We start from the raw sequence: 20,842 nt of genomic DNA, 5'->3' as shown, positions 1-20,842 counted from the left end.
TTGTTTTTGTTACAATTGGTGTTCATGCACTGACATAATTCAAGCATCTAGGCCTAATAACATTATATACACATTTTGTGCCTCCTTCCCTACAGGTATACTGGAGACAAAACGACTTGAGATCATCAAATCTAATGGCACCATCGACCAGGTCTTTGGCGACGTCATCTACTACGCAGCAGATCTGCCCATATGGTGGCAGGTGCCCCAGTATGTGCTCATCGGAATCAGCGAAATCTTTGCCAGCATCGCAGGTGAGTGGAATGATGTTCTGTTGCCCAGAGGATATAGAAATGTCTAAAGGAAGCGTATATAGCATTATAAAGAGATGCAGAGATCTGATAATGACAATGATTTGTCTAACAGATTTGGTTACAAGTGATAATTTGGTCTTGGTCATACAGTCAGTACTAATAGATGTTGATTTAATTGTTACAATGTATCTTGATTGCACCACCACTATTATCCAGTAGCCAATTGTATAATGTTTTGTTAAAGGGGAAGTTGAAGGGAAGTAGTCTATGTAATGGTAAAGTAACCTTTTAGTATGCGTTGTGATTAATAGTCCTCTCCTCCAGCCTTTGAACAACCTGACATTGTTTTCCTCTTCATTCTTATGCCCTAATCAATGGTTTTCTGTTCTAAAACACAAACCCTTCCTGCATCCTTACATATGTATAGCAACTGTTGCCTGTGCCATTGTTGAAATAGCTAGGTAAGGAATCCAGGGACGGATACATTTAGTAGGGATAGAGTTTGTGCCAAAGAGATACTTTATCGCAGGTTTTAAAGTCAGATTTAGCGTTGGACTTTGCTGAGCAGCATGATATGCAGCCCCTACAGTACCTCAACAGACAATGGACAACCACATTCATATAGTTTGATTGTTCTCTGTAACCACCACCAGTGCTGGCATGCTACATTAGTTCTACCTCTAGTACCTATACAGATACTAAGGGTAAGATTACATTCTATAACATTGACCTTGTCCATGAAATGTTGTCTAAGTGAATGGAAAAAATACATTGTGCATTTGGTTCAAGTATTTTAAACACAGCATGTAGGCTACTAGAGCTCTTCTCAGAAGTTCACCCACACTAGTTGACACCCTCACACAGTGAATTGGACCTGCAGTGAATTATCCTTTCCTTACCCTTCCCAAGGACATTATTATAGTTTTAGCTTGTTGTGGTATACTGTCCAAATTGTATTTCCCAGTTTTTTTGTTTGTTGTTTTTTTTCCCCTGAGAGAAAATAGAACCTTGTGATTTCTGTTAGCATTTTCATCATGATGGTTGATAGTAAACGGGTAAGTGTCACTCAATTTCTAGCATAAAGTCTTTACTCTCCCTCAGTGATTGTAGAGCCATTATATGCTTGATGACAAAAAAGTCAAAGCAGTAACACAATAGTATGAAACAAATACATGGGCTCTGTGCATGGGCATGGCAAAGCTAAAATAAGAGCTAACAATATGGATCTATAGATAACTATTATGCCAGCAATCATATATTTGTTGTTTGGAAATTAAACCAATTCACGCTGATCCACTCATCGAAAGTAAAGGGAAATTATGCTTTGAATTGTGGATATGAATTGTCAATTGTGCAGAAAGCATTTGTACACTTAATGTATAAAACATTAATATTTAAAAAACATATATTTTTTAAAAGATCCCACCATGTCGAATGAAAATATCTTCTATCGGATTTTAAAAAATTATAGCTGTCATTTTCTTTTTTTAAATATACGATATGACTTTACCTGCATAAAATCTGTGGACGGAAACGTGGTTAGAAAGGTACGTAATCGCTACCCGGAAATTATTTGATGTTGCGATAACATCGGCATTGGACTCTGGTGGTGAAATGCCAACTTTGAACTTCAATTTACACAACTATATGTCCAGGCTCTGTCGCAGCAGACCGGGAGACCCATGGGGCGGTGCACAATTGGCCCAGCATCGTCCGGTTTAGGGAAGGGTTCAAAATAAATAATTATATGGCATGTTATTTGTCAGCCATTGTTGCCGTTAATATTAGTTTGACCACCAGAGGGCATCTTTGAGAAGTTAAGTTATTGAAATGACATGGATCTGTAGACCTACAGTAAGAGTCCTGTTTAACTTACTTATTGGCATACAGGCCTACTTCAATTTACAGAAAATCAATCATTAATTTGTGCACGTCATCACACAGCATACAAGTCGTACATTTCTTCTAAATACATTCAAGCATTTTAGTTATAAAATTAAATAACAAAGGGAGCCTTGACTATTTAAACAATGAATAAATGTCAGCATGTCGGATAAAGAGATTGAATTCAGGAATGCATTTGACTGTTTTTAATATTAGGAAAATATGGCGCTGTACAACATGACTGGTCGGGAGTAGGCCTAGGACACTAAGTGACTGCAAGTGAAGAGCAAAATAATCCACACCTTATTGTAGGCTAACCAATCGAGATTCAGTGAAAAATAAAAATCTCATTGATTTATCAAGACCAGTCCCCATTCTGTGCCTGGTGAGCAGTTCGTCAAGTTCTAATGTCAGAAGAGGAATGGAAATGTCAAGGTGAACCGACGACCTGACAAACCTGCCACGTATGTTGACTCTGCCTGTCGGAGGTGGAATTCCAGACTGGCCTGGCATGGATTGTGACTCCATCTCGTTCCTCGCCCTCTTCAACTCGTCATTCTCCACCTGGCTCTCTGCCAATGCCACCTGGCTCTCTGCCAATGCCGCCTGGCTCTGGACCAATGCATCAGCTGTCGCCTGTATCTCTGCCCTCAGAGAATGTTTTTCTTTCTGCTGGTCTGCCTTCAATGATTCTATCTCGGTCTTCAAAGTTTGACTCTGATCCATGTGCACCTTCATCAGATGATCAGAATGGTACTGTCCTGAGCCCCCATCCATTACAGTTGCCTATGATAGAAACGGTAGATCAATTAAGAATTAAGTGAATCCAACACACATGCTACGGACAGAAACACGTATTTTTAAGAATCCGCTTTCTTGGGGACCATGCATTTTTCGGGGCAGCCCGTTGTCCAGCCATTTGTCCACTGATGTCCACGGATGGTTGTCGACACATTCATAGGCTATACCATCAAAATAAAATAAAAATGCACTGAAACCAAAATACCTTTTTAGTTTTGGTGATCCTCTCAGCTCCGGCTCATTTTCAAGAGTTCTGGTGGTTAGTCCTAACCTTGGAATGGGTAGCACCATAGTTTTCATTGAGCCAGCTTCTTTCTATGTCCATTTCGTCTGTTCTCTTTGGACACTTTTTTTAAATTTGTATTATTATTATTATTTATTTTTTTAACAGATAAACTGCTTGTTTTTTTAATGGTAAGGGTAGAGTTTGGGGTGCTGTGAGGAGTAGTGGAAAGGTGTTACAATAGGCCATAAGTGTATACAGCAGTTTGCCGATTGTCCTCACTCTGATTATGCTGTAACAACATACTGTATGTAGTAGCACCATGACCACTATTAGCAAATCATGTCTAGCATATAATCTCTCCTCCCTCAAATCTTTGAAGGTTAAGCTGTTGTGAGATATTACATAAGCTGTTCATCTTGGCTCTATGAGCAGAGCACAATTTGAAATCAATAGAATCCTACCTCATTATTATTGTTATTATTATTATTATTTATTATTATTATTTTATTTCTATTTCTCCTGCAGTCATGATCATTACCATGCTAAGGCTTCTGTTTTGGAAAGATTTCAATTACCTGGATGACTGGGGTTGTTGAGACCTCGGTCCATGGTTGAGCCATCCTCCCGTCTGTCTATTTGGCTCACTGTCACTTCCTCACTATATTTTACATTGCATACAAAAACATATATTTTTTAAATATATATATTGTAAGTCCTCAAGGTCTATTGTTTCATATATGAGGAATGCTTTTTTCCTCATTTTCTTCAACATGTCTTTCATGCATAACTTTTCTATAAGTTAGTGCTAGTTCTTACTGAAGATTGTGTTTCTCCTCCTCAGGCCAACAATGGCGTCGCCACATAGGAGACCCTTAGCAACTTAGTGTTTAGTCTTTTCTATTGTGCCTAGGCGGGTAGACTGAAATGTAAGCCAGATGACTGACTGTTCAAGACTGTCTTGAGTAAAACCTCCAGCATCCAGTTAGCCACTCACTCCTTGCACCCTTAGCCACTGACTCATTCTAAGGAAGTGTATATGACTGGCTGTCTGCAGCTGATATCCTCTCATCAGGTTCCCTGTCTTGTTATGGTCATAATCTCTGTGGATCCCCTACGATGACACAAGCCAACCATATTGACTGTTGTGGAGGGATTGGTACCGATGGTAGCGCTTCCACACTATGGCCCCTGGAGGCATTACTGCTAACAACTGCAACCAGGACAAACCCTAACCAGGGAAAAATACACTGTAGGTACAGTAGCTGTTGTGTGGCTGAGGGCAGATCATTTATTCATGTGAAGTAATGTACTCACAATTATTTTTTTAGATCCACATTATCAGTTAAATTGAACATAATAAAGTTATGTTTGGAACAGCATACACACTGGTTTGCCCAGGTGTCTATTAAAAACAACTGGCTGTCATACTTTATTACTGTACTAGTACACCCATGAAATTCAAATACAGACAGAATAAAGCTGTGGGGAGCCCTTAAATAAACTTCCCCTCCACTTTTTCCACACCACCCCACCGGGGATATCTTCAATGAAAATTAGTTGACAATTGTGACATATGTCTGGAAAAAACAGTTTTCCCCTGGTCTTATTCTATTTGAATACATCCTTTTTAATACATCTAGGGCCCACCTCCTTCCACATTACAATTCCTTTATCCTTGGAGGGACTATGGTAATTCTTTCCTTATGCACCACCTGCAGTTTGCCTGCTTTTGGGCATTAAGGATATGCAAAATGATCCCCTCTGGGATTGATCTTTCGAAATTTTTTAAAGCTAATGTTATTTTTCAAGAAAAAAAAAATCTTCCCCTCCAACACAGCCCTCGGGAGAAGGCAAAATAAAATATTTAACTTTGTTTGTTTTGCGTGTGGTTGGGAAGCGGACATTATTATTACAATTAAATCTCAACGCATTCTATCTACCTCCACATAGACAAGTAAGGGATTGAAAATTAGGGATGTGACATGTAAAATGTTTATTTTGTAACTTTAAGGAATAAATTGTATAGGACATGTGAATTCACACTTCAGATTTGGTCCTGCATATGACCACTAGGGGGCAATGCAGTTCAATCTACTGCAGTCATGGCTACCAGACAGCGCTGACCTTACTGCTGTCCCCACCCACTCAGCAATGATGGTAGTTAATGCCGTTTTTAGGTTCTCTGTGTGCCTGTTCTCAGTTGTCAGTACATGGGACTTCATGTCCCACTTCTCATCAATGTGATGTCGCGTTGCAGTGATGTACGACTGTGTTCTTTGACATCCAACAATCAGTTGCGACGTATGGTGTTGGAGAGCTTGCGCTTTATACTTTGAGCGATTATTGTACATTTTCTTCATCCAGGCTGTCACGGTTTTTCGACATGGCATCCTGTAGTCTGCTTCTATATATGCCATCAGGCCAGTGAGCCAACATCCTCTACCATTGACAATGGCTGCATATCATCTGCAATCATTTTTGTAGTCAGCTCTGTGATTTTCTCACTCCGTCCCTTACTGCACTGCTGCCAGCAACGGGTTGGGGGTCTCAGTGCCTCCCTTTCAGATGGTTAAGCATTGCACCTGTACTGCCACTGTAGCTCAATTCCACCTTGCGAAGTTTGCATTTCACCACCTTCTCTTTTAACCACAAAGTATAAGCAGACCGGACTTTGCTGCTGTCACTTCCCTGTCTGACTCTCCGCCATTTTCCCAACTGATAATGAAGATGACGTGTGGAGCACTTTATATCCATGGCATATCATTTAAAAAAAAAGATATCTTCTAACGTTATGGAATTGTTGCGTTAGGTATTTGTAGAATTATTATTTTTTCTTTCTTGATGATGATCTGGACCTGTTAGTGGTAGTTTTGTTAACTGTACTGCGATGTACACTACCATTCAAAAGTTTGGGGTCACTTAGAAATGTCCTTGTTTTTGAAAGAAAAGCAAAGAAAATGTGTCCCTTTTTAAAATAATAGCAGATTGATCAGAAATACAGTGTAGACAATGTTAATGTAAACGACTATTGTAGCTGGAAACGGCTGATTTTTTTTTATTGGAATATCTACATAGGCGTACAGACGCCTATTATCAGCGACCATCACCCCTGTGTTCCAATGGCACGTTGTGTTACCTAATCCAAGTTGATCGTTTTAAAAGGCTAATTGATCATTAGAAAACCATTTTGTAATTATGTTAGCACAGCTGAAAACAGAAGCAATAAAACTGTGCGCCTTTTAGACTAGTTCAGTATCTGGAGCATCAGCATTTGTGGGTTCGATTGCAGGCTCAAAATGGCCAGAAACAAATAACTTTCTCCTCAAACTCGTCAGTCTATTCTTGTTTGGCGAAATGAAGGCTATTCCATGCGAGAAATTGCCAAGAAACTGAAGATCCCGTACAACGCTGTGTTACTACTTCCTTCACAGAACAATGCAAACTGGCACTAACCAGAATAGAGAGTGGAGTGAGCATCCCCGGTGCACAACTGAGCCAGAGGACAAGTACATTCGAGGTTCTAGTTTGACAGACGCCTCACAAGTCCTCAACTGGCAGCTTAATTAAATGGTACCCGCAAAACACCAGTCTCAATGTCAACAGTGATGAGGCGACTCCAGGATGCAAAGAAAAAGCCATATCTCAGACTGGCCAATGAGAAGAAAATATTAAGATGGGCTAAAGAACACAGACACTGGAGAGAGGAACTCTGCTTCGAAGGCCAGCATCCCGGAGTCACCTCTTCACTGTTGACGTTGAGACTGGTGTTTTGCGGATACTATTTAATGAAACAAGAACATTTCTAAGTAACCACCAACTTTTGAACGGAATTGTACATTTTGTAAAAAAAAATACATTGGTTAGGGATTTTTTTCTAAACCATTCCAATTTTGTTTAAACGTTCACACCCCTATTGAAAAAAGTCCTGCAAATTCCTCTTCACGACATGTCCCATTGTACTGCTGTGCAGGGCTTTTTAAATTTGCTGTCAAAAGGTTACCTGACGATATTACTAAATGTTTTCAGGTGGAAACAAATGGAAAGATCAGGTGTGTTGTGGCAGAGCGTTTGACACAGTGTAATAAAGTTTCCACGGCAGATTATTTTTTTCTTTTAGGAAAGTGTTTGGTATCATAACAAGCTACATTAGTCTCAGACCAGGTAGCTGTACGAGGAGTTGTGTGTCACATGGATTTCTTGTAATGTTCCCCTCGGAGGAATGCCTAAAAAGGCATCCGTACTTAAGAGGCTCCTTTATCTCTCCTGACAGCTGCAGCTATAGGGCCTTATTTGAAAAATCACAAGTTTGAGGCACCATGAAATTATCAATGTCAGCTAGCAGGCAGCTCTTATGGCAAAAGAAAAATGATTTTATCTTTTTTTTTCTCTCGTTCTCCTTCCCCCTCAACCCCATCCGCTCTCATGACACATAAAATATTGAGAGACCTTTTCCAGAAACAATTGCAGCTGAATAGGTACTTGAGATGGTCCCCTGCTGCTGTAAGGTAGCCTGCGGGTGTAGGATGAGAGAACAGCCCTATGTTTCACTGATATTTAGCAGTCAAACAGTGCAGCGGCAGGCCAAGTCTCTCATGTATATAAATTGATCACATTGTTGTTATGGATGAAAGGCCTGTTATTCTGATGCAAATCTAATCTCCTGTAAGTGGAGTTCTACAGTGATGCATGAGAGGTGTTTCCATAGTGATCGTCCCTGGCTACTTTATCTGGGTGGGACCCATGGGTAATAAGTCACCCTCACTGTAACACACAGTCTGCTGCTGACCACTGCACAACGTACTAGGCTTGGACGATATACTGTATATACCGGGGTATTTGGAAAAACCCTCAGGATGTTTTTTCAATACCGTTGAAACTATTTGTTTGACGTTTTTAAATCAATTTGTATGTTTGTAGATACAAATAGTTACCTGCAGTTAACTTGTGCAAATCATTAGGAAATCAAGAACAATTGCTTTCTTCATTTCACCTGGTAGTCCCCCGTCACGCGGTCTTTGTTTAAAAGCAAAAAACGAACCCGTTAGCCTTGTGAGTCACTCACTGTTGTGTAGCATATGCCAGGTGATCTAATTACAGTATGGAACTGTTTGCCAGCTATATATCTAAGTTAACTGTCCAAAATGTGCTAAATGCTCTGCAGTCGTGCCTTTGGTTTGCTAATTTAGTAGCCAATTAGCTCTCTAGCAAAGTGGTTAGCTTCTTCCAAAATCAAGCATTTGCTTGGTAACAACAGCGTATCTTCTCCTGGTTCAAGAGCCTTGCTGGCTAATATGTGTTTTGTGCGTGCAGCAAACTGGGAGTAGCATTTTTGAGTTACTTGTATAGTTTAGGTCAAACTGTACAAAATGTTTGCAATGCGCTCCTTAGCATTTAGTTAGCATTCTCATGGGATTTTACGTGTACTTGTTAGCATTGCTAACCTTCGGATTTCAGAGTATCATTGGGTTTAAAAACAGCACCCTTTGTCATACCGACCTTGTGCTATACCGGGGTATTTGATAATAACGGCACTGAACATTTACATTTAAGTCATTTGGCAGACGCTCTTATCCAGAGCGACTTACAAATTGGTGAATTCACTGAACAATCTGGATAACTCCCAAGCCTACTACATATCCACACACCACACAGCCAATGGACTGTCTTCTGCCAAAGGCATCTAAAAACACTTTGAACTGTTCCTCACCCCAGGCCGGTTGTGCCATAGTTGGAACATGGACATTGTTTGCCCAGAGTCTAGAAATGTGTTTGGATCAGTGTTACCATCTGTCAATGTTTACTCTGTATGACTGGATGTACTGCATGATTGTGTTTGTTTACTTTTTAGTATCTCTTGTTTATTCCTTGTTTATTCTATGGATCTCTTAGTTCCGTGTCTGTCTCCTCTCCAAGGTCTGGAATTTGCCTACTCAGCCGCCCCCAGGTCCATGCAGAGTGCCATCATGGGACTGTTCTTCTTCTTCTCTGGGATTGGTTCCTTTGTGGGCTCCGGCCTACTGGCCATCGTCTCCCTCAAGGGGATTGGCTGGATGTCCTCCCACAAGGACTTTGGTAAGAGCGAGAAAACACTCATACAATACAAGTTCTTAAAGTAGGTTCTTCTTTTGAGACAATGTTCATTACTCATATAATAGGAGTTGGACAGGCTCTTCAGGGAGAAAAAAATGTGAGTGAGAATGACGGTGCATCGTATTGCCTCAGCCTGCATAATGATCTGTATACGGACTCTAGGGAGGCCTGCCATCACAATCAGCCTTAAACATGGCCTCTGAAAACTACCTTCAACTCTCTGGCCATTGATCTGTATGAACACAGTTTTCCAGGGATGAGGAATAGTATAATGTTCTGGCTCCACTCATGCACACTGTCTAGAGTTTTTATAGATGTTACCGTAAAATTGGTGTGACAAAAACATCAGCAGTGTGTCATAGCTTACTGTTGTTCTCGAAAAGAAGAACACCAGTATTGACATTTGGATTCCCTCTGCAGTATTTACTTTCACATCAACAGAAATGTATTTCCTGGGGGGACGCGTCACAAGAATTGTCATGTCGTCCTGATTTAAAATCCACTTAAGAAGTTTGCAAATTGGTTGCACCAAAGAAGGAAAAAATTATCCTGGTGCAATTGTCTTATTTTAAGTGTTTCCTGTAATAAATAGAGATGTCAGACTAACGACAAAAGGTTTGTGTAAATCTGTCGTAGTGCTAGAATAAATAGTGTGGCGGTGGCAGCAGATGGATGTGTTCCCTGGTGAAAGGAGCCCCCCGGCCCAGATGCACTTTCCAGGGAGCATGCGGAAAATACGCCGCACTGTAAATTGTTTAACCACAAACACCTAATAGCTCATTAATACAGTGTGCCGACAGGTTGGGAGGTATTTTTGATGACATTAGCACTTGGAGATGCTTGGCACGGCTTCATAAATCCATCCTGCGACTTGCCTAGCATCGCCCGAGGAGCCGTTTGTTTAGTAAGCATAATTTGATTGTTAAACGAGAGCCTCGTTTGCCTGCAAGCTTTCTTTCTCTCACTCTATCTCGTGCTGCTTTTTGAAAAAGTAATTTTAAAGAAAAACCGCACAGAGTAGGGGTGGGCGAACAAGCAGAATAAAACATCCAGGTGGCCAAAGCTTTGGCCTCAAAGCCTGTCAGTTTGTTGTGCAGTTGCTTGTTGTCTTTCCTTCACATACTTTGCTGGGCTTTGCCTGTCTCTACATTGCTTCTTTACCTGTCCCCCCCCCCCCCACCCCCCTTGGCTCAGCGCTCTGCAGGAGCGATGGAAGCGGATCCTCCTCATTTCCATGGCTGAGGGCTGTGTGATGCGGAGGCAGAGCGAAGCGTGGAGTAAACAGGAGGTTTGGTGAGCAGAGCGGTGCAGACCTGGGGATAGACACCCAGTATTAATGACAAGCTGGGGGCCTGATTACACAGCCCTCTCCTCTTAAGTAAAGCTGCCCCTGGAGTGCGCACCATATAGCTGCCACAGCCAGCCAGCCAGCTAGCTAGCTACCTTGGCAGCTGGAGGCTACTACTCACCTCTGTCTCACTACACCACCTTCTCTCTTCACGTCCTGTCCTCACAAACTAGCAGCAGGCATGCGCAGGTAGAGAAGCAATGTAGGATGCAACGATACAGTCCGTCTGTCCAAATGTAAAAGCATATGCCTTTGGTAACTGTAGTACAGTCGCAACCAAAATTATTGGCACCCTTGATAAAGATGAGAAAATAAAATAGTACAATAAGTAATACCAACACTATTGTATGCTCAAAACAATGAACTTTACCCAGTACCTGGACTTTTTCTTGCCAAAAACCTGGTTGCCTCTACCAGGAAGCTGTAACTTGGCTGTGGATTTCCAGCAAGACAATGACCCCAAGCACATATCAAAATCCATAAAGAAATGGTTAATTGACCAAGAAATCAACACTTCTCCGGACTTGAAACTCATTGAAAACCTGTGGTTTGAATTGAAGAGGGTAGTCCATAAGCGCAAACAAAGGATATCAACGATCTGGGAAGATTCTGTGTCGAGGAATGGTCTAACATCCCTCCCAATGTGTTCTCCAATCTCATCAAATATTTTAGAAAATGGGTCTGTGACATTTTCCTCGCAAGGGGTGCTGGAGTATTAAACTGGTGCCTATATATATATATATATATATATATATATATATATATATATATATATATATATATATATATATATATATATATATATATAATATATTACTTGTTAAACATTTTCTTTCTGGGCAATTGTATCAGTATAATATATATTTTGCATATAATATAGCTCAGTATTTGTATTATGTTACTGTATACAGTATTTTTTTTGCTCATCTTTGTCAAGGGTGTCAGTTATTCTGGTCATGACTGTATTTGTATTATGTTTTTGACTTTGACTTGACTCTCCTGCTGTGTTCCGGTCAAATTGGACTGAGTTTTCTCTCTGAAAAATGTAGTTCCTTTAATCAGATTGTCATAAGGTTCCATGACTTTGTCCACACAGGGCATTTGAACACACAAAATACATTTTGATGATTTTCATTACATTTTGGGTGTTTTAGTTAACTTTTGTACACCAGTGGTGTTCCCTGTCAAAAATGACCAGTCATTACAAATGAATGGGTGAGACTATAATTTAGTGTAATAAAATTGAGATCAGGCACATGCCCATTCATCAGATGGGCACACCTCCTCTCCCAGACACCCACATGCATGTGTGTTTGAGCACACACACACACACACACACACACACACCTCACTCCCCTTCCATGGCAATCCCCACGGGAACCTTACCCCAATAGAATCTTTCCCTCACGGGAACCACACCTTTTGGCATTCTCACAAAAAATCGCAACATTGTTTCAATGTATACAACTTTTCTTGCAGCTCTGGTATATAAAGCTTTTTGAGGCCTTGCACATAATTCATTCTGTGGCAGCACAATGACCAAATGATATACTGCATGTGAGGCTCTTGATAATATCTTTGATCATGACACTGGTGAGGAGGAGAGAGTCCTTGTTAAACTTTGACACAAAGTAGTCTGTGATGAATAGCACTATGTTTCATCTGAGTATTTGTTAAAGTCTAAATAATCCATACATTATGCTTTTACTCAAAAACAAGTTTTTCCTCAAAAACAAGTTGTATGAGCTCAGGTCAAGGAGGCCTACAGGCCATAAATAGCAAATAGAAGTTCAAAACTTTTGATGTCCACAATAACTTAAGTTGATAAAAAGATCTAACACAACATTAGGTGATCATATATGTATTATTATGGATTTATAATCCACTATAAAGCGGCGGTCATTTTGGACCGGGAACACATAATTATTTAACATGAAACGAACACAACAGGAGGGTTAAAATCCCAATGGGCTTTTTCCACAGTCAGGCTGACATCACATCTGACTGGTCATTCATCACAATCCTTTTATTTGGTCCTAGAAAAGGCAGCCATCTCACCTCCGCTTTGACAGAGACTGCATTGTGCTGAGTTAACCCCACAGTTAGTCAATGAAAGGTCAACCTTCTTTCCTTCTGCGTCATGAGTTGGCTTGTATACATAAAGATGTTTTGTTCTGCTGAAACCTGTGCTCCTTTGAATTGTTGCCCAATGTATACATCCACCATTGACTTTAAGGAACACAATGCTTGAGCTCTGATTAGGTAGCTGCAGTCACAGACCAGGAAATGGCCTTTTTATTTTAATTGTACCAGGTTCAAGTCCTGACTGGTCCAGGATCAGATGTTGGGTTATTTTAGACATTCACAGTTTGGGTTGAGACCCACATATCCTGCTCAACACTCATTTGATGATACTCAATGAAAATACTGTTTTCAATGGATCAATGGAGGGCAACGGTGCCAAAGCAGGAAAAATGGTCACATGAGCTCTTCTTGAGATTGGTGTTCAAGTCTTCCTGCTTAATATAATACATGTACTGTATAAGGGAAGGTATTTCTTTTATAAAGGAATTAATATATATTATTTTATATGAAATATCTATATAATCAATGTGATATATATATATATATATATATATATATAAAAAATAAAAAAAATACTGTAAACGGCAGCTTTTCGGCTGACTGATATTTCCAGCCTATCTAGCTAACAGCAGATGCTTGTTCTTTCCTTTTAATTGTGTCAGAGTTCAGGGTTGTGATTTCTCCATTGATAAGTTAATAATGGTATTGATAGATACAGTTATCAATGTATTTACAATTACCTGCACTCATTATTGATCAACTGCTTCCATTTTGTCTTTAGTCCATCCAGAAGTTTTACAGTACGAGAAAGGGAAGTCAGACAAAGTATGTTAATGTCCACAGCTGGGGCTGAAGATCATTGGAGGTCTGTGTGTTTCAGAATTGTTGTTGTAATTATTTCAGCAGCTCTCTGCCTAAATTAATGCATCACGGTGGCTAATATTATTCAGTTAGAGGCAAACAGACATAGAAGTTCCCTTCAGTGTCCCACCTCTGGATAGCGCTGCATTCCTCCGTATCGATCGCGTTCCCTAAATACCTGTCAAATATGTATGGGGTTCGTTAATGGTTTGTACAACAAGTCCTTGTTTGGTTTTTGCTGCTGTAATTACCAGCCAAGTGGGCCCTGGGGAGGCATGAGTGGGAAGGAGGAAGGCAGAGGCAGACCTAATGAAATTAAGAAATTACAAAAATGTCAACCCTGCACAGTTTTTCAAACCTACCCCATAAACTGAGATGTAAAGACTTGTTTTGATTTGATTTCATCAGTCGTCCCCTGATAATTCTCAGGATCCAGTTATATTACTTATTCTCTGGTGATGTTTATTGAATCTATGAAACACTACACAATTAAGGTCAATGAACGGTGGCTCTTTCCCCTCAACATGCATTTATTCAGCATGCAGTTCTGTCATGCCCTCTCTCCTCTCCCATTCTCCTTAAGGCCAACTCCCCTGTGTTAATTAAGGCTGTGCTTGCAGACTGAGTGTCGGTTAAAGCGAATTATCGATTTGAAACGCAAGCAGCAGACTCTGCCGGCATTAACCCCCCCCCGTGAACATTATCCTGCCGGTCTTCTCCTTTTCCAATTATCCATAAAGAGCACAGACCGAGGCAGTGAGACACATCTCTGGGTTTGGATATGATATGGATTCCAATGTGCTAGTGACAGGATACACAGTACTGCACCACTCATAAAGGTGAAAACAATCGTATGATGAACTGCAAAGGACACTATTTAGATGGCCTGTAGAGTGAGTCCTCCGTTACGTTTTGGAGGTTCTTTATGGTTAAAATATCCCAACTTGCATATCTTCTGCCTCCCCTGGTGAAGTGCTGCTAGCAGCAATCCGTTGAGTTGTAGGCGTGATTTATTTTCAGTTTAGGCTTTGATTGAGTATAGTTTATAGGTTTTGTGTTTTGGAAATGAATGAGATATCAGGGGTCTTGGCACTGCGTTTAAATCATGTCTCCTTTTTAATGCTCTTGTCAGATCACTATACAGAGTCTTCCCTATCAGGGAGGAACAACTTTTTATAGATTGGTTTGCGTATTTGGCCGTATTGTCACCAATAAGTTAATTGTTAGTGAAAATTATGTACACAAAAATATATGCAATCCAACGGTATATGTATTAGTGTTGTATTTTGGTCATGCCTTGTGACTCAGATTGTCAAAATGATTTCAGCCAATTCCAAAGCATGCCCAGTCAAAAGTTCAAGCACTTGGTTAATTGGGGTCATGTTGATGACCGCACCAGTATCATGTGTGATTTTGACCTCTTCCATCTGTCGTGTACATGGTGGCTGTGTGAGTCCTTGTGTCCACCCCCAGCTCTGGATGGACCGGTATAATTGGACGGTCTCTGAACCCCAGGGTCCGGAGGGCCGTCAGACCACTCTCCCTGTTCACTCTCTCCCCAGCCCGCCCTCACCATGGGAAATGACAAGACTTCTGTGGGATTACCCCCTTCTCCAATTAAAATCAAGCCTGGTCCTTCTCTAGGTCGTTATTCACTGTGACAGTCCAATGTGGAGTACTTAATAGGTGCATTCTTTTGACAGCACACTGTCCTGGAGCTTTGGACTTCCTCATTTGAAGATACAGTATGTAAGCTAGCTAGCTGAGCTCTGTCCGTTCTCCCATGTATCCTTCCGGGCTAAGAAACCGTGCCATGCTGTGTGCCTATTGTATAAACTCAAACCCTTTTTTAATAAACATGAGAGAAACCCAATGCTGGGTACTCTAATTGGGAATTCAAAAGAATAGCTGTGATTTGTGTCAGATGGCTGGTTAAACATTAAGGCCAGTAAACCACTGCTTAACATGGCCAGGGGTGGAAAGCTTCTCTAACGCCAACACAATTGTCAGACAAAGCACTGTTTTAGCTTGCAAAATCATTGATTTAGTGCAGCTGTCGGCTTTTCCCTTGATGTGAAACTGTAGCGGGGGGCTAGATTTAGTTTAGAATTGCCCTCCAGTGTTTGTTTGAACAGGGACAACCACTCCAATCAGCAGTGCCAGCGTTCAGAAGTCGACGGCAATAGCTTGGTGCAAGCATAAACCTCGGAAAGAGGCTTGTTCGTAACAATGCACTGCGGAGACTGGTGATGTTAGCTGAGAAAGGAGGGTGGCAATTTTATATCTCATGAAGACAGAAGGGTAATCATGGACAGTTTGAATATATTTCTTTCACAGTACAGTATTATAGATTATAAAGTGGTGATATGACTTAAGGTTACGGAGTTGTTCTAATGCAGGTCTTTGTTAAGGAGATGATGCTTGTACTGTACACGGTCAAATAGCCTTTCTATGACATACGATGCCTGTATCTCCAATCCATATCAAGCGTGAGACACACAAACTCATTATTTCAATCCTGCTAAGCCAGATTGAAGGCAAACAATTAAGTGCGCATCATTTTGTTTTTACGCCTTGTTATTGAATCCGTTCCCCCAAGGAAACAAACAATCCTTTCATAGTATTGAGACTCCTTGCCTGTCCTCACAGCTGAGGGTCCAGAATGTTCTGTTATTTTCTCATGCTTCAATCCCAGATAATCAATAATAACATTCATATGATCATTGAAGTGTGGGGTCAAACTGCGTTAAACATCTCATAGTAATAAGACAAGAAGTGGCTTCCAGTTGCACTGACAGAGCTGTCTTTTTTTCTCAAGCATAGCTTGTCTTCAGACATAATTTCTCTTAAAAGAACGAGCTAAACATGGAGACAAAGCAACTGTCGTTGCCATGTGACACTGCCATGTTATGCAAATGAACAGTTGTATGTATCCCTTTAATGTGGAATGCTGCTTTGTGATGTTGGTGTCATGCTCCCATCCCCCTCTACCTATATTTCTCTCTCTGCAGGATGCATCAACCACTGCTGTTTGTCTTCTTCTTTTTTACCCTTCCTTTCTAATAATTTCTATATGCCTCTTTATTTTGACCTGATCTCTTCCTCCCTACAGCTTCTTGTGGTGTCTCTTTCTGAGGTGTTGCACTTGAATTCTGTCATAACAATGGCACTGTTCCTACCACCTCCCTCTCTCCATCCCTCTTTCCAGGTAACATCAATGACTCCCAGCTCAACTACTACTTCTTCCTGCTAGCGGGGATCCAGTGTGTCACCCTGCTGGTCTTCCTCATCGTGTCGGTCAAATATGACAAACAGAAGAGTAGTAGAGCAGGAAGCCAAAGGCTGGGCACCACTCCCTCTTGACCCCAGGACTGACCCATGTCCATCTGACTTCACCCTACCTGCCTTAGTGCATTGTGGTTCGTGCCAAAACACCTCTGTGATTTGGTATGGGATAGAGTTTTTATTTTATTTTTCCTCAATGAGTTTGTAAGACTATTACATTTTAAGGCAAAAAAATAAGTTTGGACACACCTACTCATTCAAGGGTTTTTCTTTATTTTTTACTATTTTCAACATTGTAGAATAATAGTGAAGTCATCCAAACTATAAAGAAATAACACACATGAAATAATTTCATTGAGTAACCAAACAAGTGTTTAAACAAATATTTTTGATTCTTGAAAGTAGCCACCCTTCGCCTTGATGACAGCTTTGCACACACTTGGCATTCTCTCAACCAGCTTCACCTGGAATGCTTTTCCAGCAGTCTTGAAGGAGTTCCCACATTTGCTGAGCACCTGTTGGCTGATTTTTTTCCTTCACTCTGCGGTCCAACTCTTCCCAAACCATCTCAATTGGGTTGAGGTCAGGTGATTGTGGAGACCAGGTCATCTGATGCAGCACTCAATCACTCTCCTTCTTGGTCAAATAGCATTTACACAGCCTGGAGGTGTGTTGGTTAATTGTCCTTTTGTAGAACAAATGATAGTGAGACTAAGTGCAAACCAGATGGGATGGCGTATCGCTGCAGAATGCTGTGGTAGCCATGCTGGTTAAGTGAGCCTTGAATTCTAAATAAATCACAGACAGTGTCACCAGCAAAGCACCCCCAGACCATCACACCACCTCCTCCATGCTTCATGGTGGGAACCACACATGCGGAGAGCATCCGTTCACCTACTCTGTGTCACACAAAGACACTGGTTGGAATCAAGAATCTCAAATTTGGACTCCTCAGACCAAAGGACCGATTTCCACTGGTATAATGCCCATTGCTCGTGTTTCTTGGCCTAAGCAAGTATCTTATTTTTATTGGTGTCCTTTAGTAGTGGTTTCTCTGCATCACTTTGACCATGAAGGCCTGATTCACGCAGTCTCCACTGAACAGTTGAGATGTCTGTTACTTGAACTCTGAAGCATTAATTTGTGCTGCAATTTCTGAGGCTGGTAATTGATGAACTTATCCTCAACAGCAGAGGTAACTCTGGGTCTTCCTTTCCTGTGATGGTCCTCATGAGAGCCAGTTTCATCATGGCGCTTAATGGTTTTTGCGACTGCACTTGAAGAATCTTTCAAAGTTCTTAATGTTCTGGATTGACTGACCTTCATGTCTTAAAGTAATGATGGACTGTCATTTCTCTTTGCTTATTTGAGCTGTTGTCATAAAATGGCAAGATCTTTTACCAAATGTGGCTATCTTCTGTATACCACCCATGCTTTGTCACAATACAACTGATTGGCTCAAACAGATTAAGAAGGAAATAAATTTGACAAATGAACCTAACAAGGCACACCTTTTAATTGAAATGCATTCCAGGTGCGCAAACCAGTCATCAAGGCAATGTTTGGCTACTTTGAAGAATCTGTTTATAAAATGTATTTGGTTTGTTTAACACTTTTTTGGCGGGGGGTGACTGTATGATTCTGTGTTATTTCTTTATAGTTTGGATGTCTTCACTATAATTGTACAATGTAAAACATGAAGAAAAACCCTTGAATGAGTGGACACACCTAAACTTTTGACTGGTACTGTACTTTTACTGTACACTCACACATCCTCACATGAGATCAAGTTCATCTTAATGTTTATTTATTGTACAGTAACCTTTATTTAAGTGATCATTACTGTGTCTGAACCTGTTCTATCTGCAGAGGTCAGGTTGCCCTTGAATACGAATGGTGTAATTTATAGTCATTTAAAACAATTATTTCATGTAAGCTGCTCAAATAACTCACTCCTGTTGTCAGATCAGTATGACATTATACAACTGAGTGGCCTTTTCACTCTGATCATAGATCAATGAACAATTTAAAACAAACTCCCCCAGACACACCACTTTTTCAAAAACCTTCGAGGCTTCATCGACTTGTTATTGACTGATCCGGTTTGTACTTGTTTGTTTGCTCTTAAAGCCTTTCTTCTTGTAGAGGAATTGTGCCATGTTCAGACTGTATTGAACATTACTCAAAATTGTGATTAGGGCCTTGGTGTTTGACATTTGCGATATAGCTTTTTTTTTACCTTGTGGTTATGATTGACATGTAGGGGTTAAATAGAACGGGCTTTTACTAACCATGGTACTATGTTCAAAATTATGAGACCGAATACAATGTCATGCTGCTCATGTATACATACTTTGTTTTCAGATTTAGAGTTGCTTAAATATTGAAGGTATTTATTGAATTACATTTGTCTGCTAAATCCATAAATAAGGCTTAGACTTACTTTTCACTATGCAATGATTTTAAATCACTATTTTAATCTGATTACAGAAAAAAAGCAATTCCATATTAAATGGATATAGTGCCAGCTATTTCAACGTGTATACCATTTTGGTGTATTTACCATCATTTACTCCTAGACTAACCACCCCTAGCCTGCAAAAGCACAACATGGTGTTCCTGAAACGGGATGTTCTGGGTCGTTCCCAGAACACATTTATTACATTACCTGCAAACCTAATAATGCCGGGGAGCCTAGTGGTTAGAGCATTGGACTAGTAACCGAAAGGTTGCAAGTTCAAATCCCAGCGCTGACAAGGTACAAATCTGTCGTTCTGCCCCTGAACAGGCAGTTAACCCACTGTTCCTAGGCCATCACTAAAAATAAGGTTTTGATCTTAACTGACTTGCCTAGTTAAATAAAGGTAAAATTAAAATATGAACCTTAGGGTAATGTTCTGTGGTGGTCGTTACAGATGTTGTGCCCAAGAGTTTAAGGAATGTTTGGAGGACATTTCATTTCAAACGTTTTCTGAAAAACATTATTTGAATGTTTTTGGGATGTTAACCTAATGTTCGATAAACCGCTTAAACTTAATGGGAATGTTCGCTAATGTTCCAGGTTTTCTCAGTGTTTTGTTAAACAGCAAGATCCACAATGTATTTTTGTTTGGGGGGGGCTCTGCATTTTTTTGCTTTATCTAGACAGTGCAAGAAGTGAAAGCTGAAAGTAAGGTATTTTATAAACCAAAATCTACTCCGGGCTCAAGGGATGTGGAATAATTAATTATTAAAGACTACCAATACAATTGTTCAGAAGAGTTGGCATACTACTTTTGAGATCTTATGACATAGCTGTTTACAGATTTATCAGGTATGTGGCTTGAGTTTACCTTTTAGCTATCACATTGGAACCACTTACTAACTCCATGACAGTTGCTGAAAACAACCATTTTGGTCATTATTATAGTGTTTGTTGGTTGAATGGTGTTTTTTTGTGGTTTGTTTGCCAATAAAATCTATTACAATCCTTTAAATTGGTAATTTTCTACATTTAAAAATCTAAATTAAACACTTTATCTTTTAGGACTTGACATGCAATGATTGACATCCATTCTTACACTTGCACGACTTTTAAACCTGGGCAAAAGCCAAACTTTAAGCATTTTAGTCATTGATGCTATACGTTACCGTAGTTATAAAACATGTTTGCTTATATCTGCCATAATTCAGGTTATGTAGCTATTCTGACAAGCCACTTCTAGTCCAGTGTGGCCCTATTATTCCTCGTAGAAAAGGGAGACCCCTTGGCAGCTTGTCATATAATAGTTTACATAACACACTGGTATAAGACCTTATTGTGACTCATGAGTCAAGTTTAGCATTTCCAGTGAAAAGGAGGCATATTTCTTCATAGTTTCGTCAGACTGGGATTGAAATCGCCACATCACAAATCATGCGGTAATGCTGAGGCCTTACAGCCGAGGCAACAGCGCCGGGCCGTTTCCTATATAGTACAGTTGATAGAGGCTGGTGGTTGGATTCAAACCACACAAGTGTGACGGAACA

General features: G+C 40.3%; 1 protein-coding gene across 1 annotated transcript in view; it reads left to right on the top strand.

Annotated features, from left to right (window-relative positions):
• The window catches only part of LOC135514170 (solute carrier family 15 member 4-like), a 40,841-nt gene extending 20,531 nt beyond the window's left edge, over nt 1–20,310 (top strand). The window contains exons 7-9 of the mRNA XM_064937423.1: nt 96–254; nt 9,079–9,237; nt 16,758–20,310. Of these exons, the coding sequence (XP_064793495.1) occupies nt 96–254; nt 9,079–9,237; nt 16,758–16,912 (473 nt within the window). The 3' untranslated portion in view covers nt 16,913–20,310. The remainder of the gene's footprint in view (nt 1–95; nt 255–9,078; nt 9,238–16,757) is intronic.
• Nucleotides 20,311–20,842: the final 532 nt, after the last annotated feature.

Source organism: Oncorhynchus masou, chromosome 25, assembly GCF_036934945.1.
Source record: "Oncorhynchus masou masou isolate Uvic2021 chromosome 25, UVic_Omas_1.1, whole genome shotgun sequence".
NCBI classification, from domain to species: domain Eukaryota; kingdom Metazoa; phylum Chordata; class Actinopteri; order Salmoniformes; family Salmonidae; genus Oncorhynchus; species Oncorhynchus masou.
The sequence above is the reverse complement of the archived record's forward strand: the minus strand, read 5'-3'. Positions and strand labels throughout refer to the sequence as shown.